The following is a 6000-nucleotide window of genomic DNA, read 5'->3' on the forward strand; positions in this document are numbered from 1 at the left end:
TTTGAGAGGAAGTTGACATTTAGCTATTGTTCACTATTTTCATTGAGAGGACAAACGTGATTAATAAAACTGGATGCCATATTTGTAAAACTATTGAAACGAAAGCTGCTACAAAATAAAAGACTAAAAGAATAGCATTACGTAGTCCAAACCATTTCAATGCTTAATAGTTTCTCCGTATACATTCGAAGCATTCCCATTCACTGCTAAAAAATTAACGTGACTAAGAGTAACAACGATTCACATGGCCAAGCACGGATTTGGTTAATTAAAAAGAAGAGGAGTTTCAATTATAAAACCAACAAACACATGGATCCACCCTAATTACATGAACAATTATTTACAGCGGCCGAGAATTTAGACATGAGAAAAATTTCAGTTATTCACATCAAAATTTGATAGATTTAGGTGACAATACCATAAATTGAACATATTCAATCATAAAGGGAAGATCAATTTGAGTCAATTAAATCAGTGAGACAAAGAAGAGAGAGATGGACCTTTATATATAGCAAATGAAAACAAAGAGCAAATCAACATTCGGAGTACCTAGAATCACAATCACACCTGTTACACCTCAAGCAGCCACAATAATTGATTCGAAAGATCTCGAGCTCAGATTACAAAGCAAATCGAGCTTCTGTTCCACAAAGGACTAGAAATCAGAACCGCGAACTCGACTCGATCAGACTGGAATGTCGCTGCAAACGACCTCGTGAGCATCTATTTTTGTGACTGATTTTCGGTGTTTTGAAGTGAGGTTTACAGCTGGGTTTTGATGTCCATTTTCGGACTATTTTCAGTTGAAATTGGCAGCGGTTGAGCTGCTGTTTTGTTGGTTGTTTGGGGCTGGTTGTCGCTTGGTCGTTGCGGTGAGTTTCAAGGGTGCTTGGTTTATGAAGATGAAGAGGAATGGTTTTGGGTGTTTCGCTGAAGAAGAAAGAGGAATCGACGAGATCTTTTTTTGGTTTTTCTTTTTTTGTGAAGAAGATCCGAAAAACTACGCTGGGGGAGGGGTTCTTGATAAAAGCTGCGCAACTTTTTGTCTCCCTTCTTCAGCGTTATTTCTTCTCTTTTAGATTTTTTAAGCATTACTTTATAGGTAGAGTCTAGGTTTAGGTGTATTTTTGTGTATTTTGCCCATTAGTCCCTAGGACTTTTGTGTATTAGGTCCTTAGGGTCTTTTTTATTTATTTTTGTTCCAAAGAAGAGTCTATAAGGGTCCCTAGGCTTAATGGACTAATCCGAATTGGGCCAAGAACTGGGTTCTAAAACTCTTAAAATTATGATCCAACACCTTAATCGACTCCTTTCAAAATAAGATAAAAATACTACATAATGTAAAAGCTAACATGAAACTATTGTATATATTTTTTGTATTTTCAAGATTATGTAAATATAAAAATAAGGTACTATTTTTTGTATATTTTTATTTAAATTTATGAAAGATACAGACTAAAATATTTTTTTTTTTGTAATTTTCCATTTTTATGACGAAAATAAGGTTAAGAAGTCAAAAATAGTTGAAATAGCTATATTAGGCCTAAATTAAATATTTACATGCTAAAATATGAAAAATCTTGGGGAGGGTCAAAAATCACATGTCTACAATAATTTGCCTCTGGAGGGTACGGAGCACAATCAAGCCCTCTATCTCACAGTGAAGTGCAAAGAGTCCGTGGTCACTAGGGTGTTAGTTGACAATGGTTCCAGTGCAAACATCTGCCCTCTCTCTACTCTAAACAAGTTAAAAGTTGATGATGAGAGGATTCACAAGAACGGCATATGCGTCCAAGGTTTTGACGGAGGAGGAAAAGACTCTGTTGGCGACATCATGCTCGAGTTGACAATAGGACCAGTCAAATTCACCATGGAGTTCTAGGTACTAGATGTGGCTATTTCTTACAATTTGCTGTTGGGTAGGCCTTGGATACATGTGGCCAAGGCGGTTCCATCCTCTTTATATCAGATGGTGAAGTTCGAATGGGATAAACAAGAAATCATCGTGCATGGCGATGATAATTTATGTTCTTTCAATGATACCTCCGTCTCATTTATTGAGGCTGAAGAGGATAAGGGTCCGTAGGTCTATCAAGTGTCTGAGACGGTGTTAACTGAAAAGGTTCCAAAAGGGGAATACATCCGGGGTCCAAAGTTAGCGTCTGCAATCGTCATGGTAGAGACCGAGATGTTGAAAAATGGTTTTATGCCAGGCAAGGATCTAGGTGCATCTCTGCAAGGCATCCTGCAGCCAGTGTCCTTGCGTGAAAATCTGGGCACATTTGGTATGGGGTTCAAGCCTACTGGGGATGATGTGAAGAAGGCTCAAAAGCTGAGAAAGAAGGCATGGTCTCTCCCGAAGCCAGTCCCACGTCTCTTCAGGTCTTTCATCAAGGCAGGGGTGTTGAAGCATCCAGTGACAACAGTTCCAAGGCCGGTGGTTGATTTTGATGAGGAATTGGTCAAAAGGTTCCAGAGTCTGTTTGATGAAGTGAACATGGTAGAAACTGGGGAAGGTTCCAGCAAGCCGGATGTGCAGTTTGTTGGGCCAAAAGTGAAGATTAACAATTGGGATGCCACTCCTCTCCCTACCCGAAAGAAGTTTTGGTAGTTTTCTTTGTTTTCCTTTCAGTTTATCTGGATTATTCCAGGGTTGTAATTCAGATTTTATTTTCCGTCTATTTTGATGTACAAACCCTTATATCCTTTATTTTAATGAAATGCAGTTTCCCTTTTCCATTACTCCTGATAATATCATTTTCTTGTCATTCCTTGTACAGTTCTTTTTATGTTGGTTCAATGACATGACATGCATGAGGAATCTTCAGCCGTGTCTTAAAAGCCATCTAATTCTGAAATAATAATCCAAGAAATAGAGTGTGATGATGAAATAGAATATGATGAAGAGGAAGAATTTGAGGAAATTAGTAAAGAGCTAAGTCACTTTGAAGAAAAACCCAAGCCTAATTGAGTGAAACTGAAGCAATCAATTTAGGGGATCCAGACAACATCAGGGAAACCAAGATAAGTGTACACTTGGAACCACAAATTAGGGAGGAAATAATCAAAGCACTGCTTGAATATAAATATATTTTGCATGGTCATATGATGACATGCCGGGTCTAAGCGCCAACTTGGTGGTTCACAAATTTTCCACTGACCTAGCATTCCCTCCCGTTAAGCAGAAGTTGAGAAAGTTCAAAACTGACATGAGTGTGAAGATTAAGAAGGAAATCACAAAGCAGTTGAACGCAAAGGTCATTCGAGTCACGTGATACCCCACTTGGTTAGCTAATGTTGTGTCAGTTGCAAAGAAGGACGGTAAGACCAGGGTGTGCATTGATTACCACGATCTCAACAAAGCAAGCCCAAAGGATAATTTTCCATTTCCAAATATCCACATCTTGTTTGACAAATGTGCCAAGCATGAGATCGGTTCTTTTGTAGATTGCTATGCGGGATACCACCAGATCTTGATGGACAAGGAGGATGCTGAAAAGACAGCATTCATCATACCATGGGGGACTTATTGCTACCTGGTAATGCCATTTGGTTTGAAAAATGCTAGGGCAACTTACATGAGGGCAGTGACTACTGTGTTCCATGACATGATACACAAGGAGATTGAGGTTTATGTGGATTATGTGATTGTGAAGTCAAAGCAATAGGCTGACCATGTCTGAGATTTGAGGAAGTTTTTCCAAAGGCTCTGCAAGTATAATCTTAAGCTCAACCTTTCCAAGTGTGCATTTGGTGTTTCATCTGGAAAACTGTTGGGATTCATAGTTAGTCGTCGAGGCATTGAGTTGGATCCATCAAAGATCAAAGCTATCTAAGAATTGCCACCTCAAAGGAACAAGACTGAGGTGATGAGTTTGCTCGGGCGATTGAACTATATCAGCAGGTTTATTACTCAACTGACGACAACTTGTGAGCCCATATTTAAGTTGCTGAAGAAGGATATTGCGGTCAAATGGACTGATGAGTTCCAGGAGACATTTGATAAGATCAAGGGATACTTGTCTAACCCACATGTGTTGGTCCCGCTGAAACCTGGGAGGCCTTTAATTCTTTATCTGACGGTCTTGGATAATTCGTTTGGCTGTGTGTTGGGCCAATATGACATCACTGTCCGGAAGGAGCAAGCCATCTATTATCTCTACAAGAAGTTCACATCCTATGTGGTTAAGTACACTCCCCTTGAAAGGACATGTTGCGCCCTGACTTGGGTGGCACAAAAGTTGAAACATTATCCGTCGTCCTACACTACTTACCTCATTTCTTGTCTGAACCCTCTAAAGTATATTTTTCAGAATCCTATGCCCACAGGAAGACTTGCAAAGTGGTAGATTTTGCTCACAGAATTCGACATTATCTATGTGACTCGGACTGCGATGAAAGCCCAAGCATTGGCCGATCATTTGGCCGAGAACCCGGTCTATGAAGAGTATGAACCATTGAGAACTTATTTTACCGATGAAGAGGTGATGCATATTGATGAGGTGGAGCAGGTTGAAAAACCAGGTTGGAAACTTTTCTTTGACAGAGCCGCTAACATGAAAAGTGTCGGTATAGGGGCAGTGCTTATTTCTGAAACAGGGCATCACTACCTTGTTACGGCCCAACTTCGTTTCTATTGTACCAACAACATGGCTGAGTATGAGGCATGCATTTTGGGATTGAGGTTATCTATAGATATGGGAGTTCAGGAAGTCTTGGTCTTGGGAGACTCAAATCTTTTGGTGCACCAGATTCAAGGAGAATGGGAGACTTAGTATTTAAAGCTCATACCGTATCGATAATGTTTGCATGATCTTTGTCAATGGTTTCGATCAACAGAATTCAGGCACATTCCAAGGATCTATAATGAGGTTGCCAATGCTTTGGCTACCTTGGCGTCAATGTTGCACCATCCGGACAAAGCTTATGTCGACCCTCTACATATTCAAGTTTATGATAAGCATGCTTACTGTAATGTAGTTGAAGAAGAACTTGATGGTGAACCGTGGTTCCATGATATTAGGGAGTACATCAGGATGAGGGTATATCCGATACAAGCCACAGGTGATCAAAAGAGAACAATTCGACGTTTTTCTAGTGGAGTTTTCTTGAGAGAGGGAATTTTGTACAAAAGAATTCCAGACCTTGGGCTGTTGAGGTGCATAGATGCTAAGCAAGCCAAGACTATCATAACTGAAGTACATTCTAGAGTTTGCGGGCCGCATATGAGTAGGTATGTTCTGGCAAAGAAAATTCTTAGAGCAGGGTATTACTAGCTCACCATGGAGAGAGATTGCATCAGTTTTGTGCGTAAGTGTCATCAATGCCAGGTACACGAAGATTTGATTCATTCTCCGCCATCTAAGTTGCACACAATGTCCGCACCGTGGCCTTTTGTTTCTTGGGGCATGGATGTCATTGGACCAATTGAGCCCGCAACATCAAATGGACACAGGTTCATTCTGGTTGCCATTGATTATTTCACCAAGTGGGTTGAAGCTAAAACTTTCAAATCTGTGACCAAGAAGGCAATGGTCGATTTCATTTATTCAAACATCATTTGTTGGTTCGGAATCCCAAAGGTGATCATCATAAATAATGGTGCTAATCTTAACAGTCATTTGATGAAAGAAGTATGTCAACAGTTTAAGATCATGCATCGAAATTCCGCTTCGTATCACCCTAAGGCGAATGTAGCTATTGAGGCGGCCAACAAGAACATAAAGAAGATACTTCGGAAAATGGTGCAAGGTTCCAGGCAATGGCATGAAAAGTTGCCCTTTGCTTTGCTGGGTTATCGCACTACTATTTGCACTTCAGTAGGTGCAACTCCTTATTTGTTGGTATATGGCACTGAAGCAGTGATACCCGCAGAAGTTGAAATTCCATCCCTTCAGATTGTTGCTGAAGCCGAAATTATTGATGATGAGTGGGTCAAAACATGTTTTGAGCAATTGAGTCTGATTGACAAGAAAAGACTGGCAGTAGTGTGTCATGACC

General features: G+C 40.1%; 1 protein-coding gene across 1 annotated transcript; it reads left to right on the top strand.

Annotated features, from left to right (window-relative positions):
• Window positions 1-4394: 4394 nt before the first annotated feature.
• LOC138868943 (uncharacterized) lies at window positions 4395-5276 on the top strand. The gene is made up of 2 exons (XM_070146523.1): window positions 4395-4569; window positions 4840-5276. Exons 1-2 carry the CDS (start codon window positions 4395-4397, stop codon window positions 5274-5276), a joined length of 612 nt encoding a protein of 203 aa, XP_070002624.1.
• Window positions 5277-6000: the final 724 nt, after the last annotated feature.

Source organism: Nicotiana sylvestris, chromosome 5 (genome assembly GCF_000393655.2).
Source record: "Nicotiana sylvestris chromosome 5, ASM39365v2, whole genome shotgun sequence".
Lineage (NCBI taxonomy): Eukaryota > Viridiplantae > Streptophyta > Magnoliopsida > Solanales > Solanaceae > Nicotiana > Nicotiana sylvestris.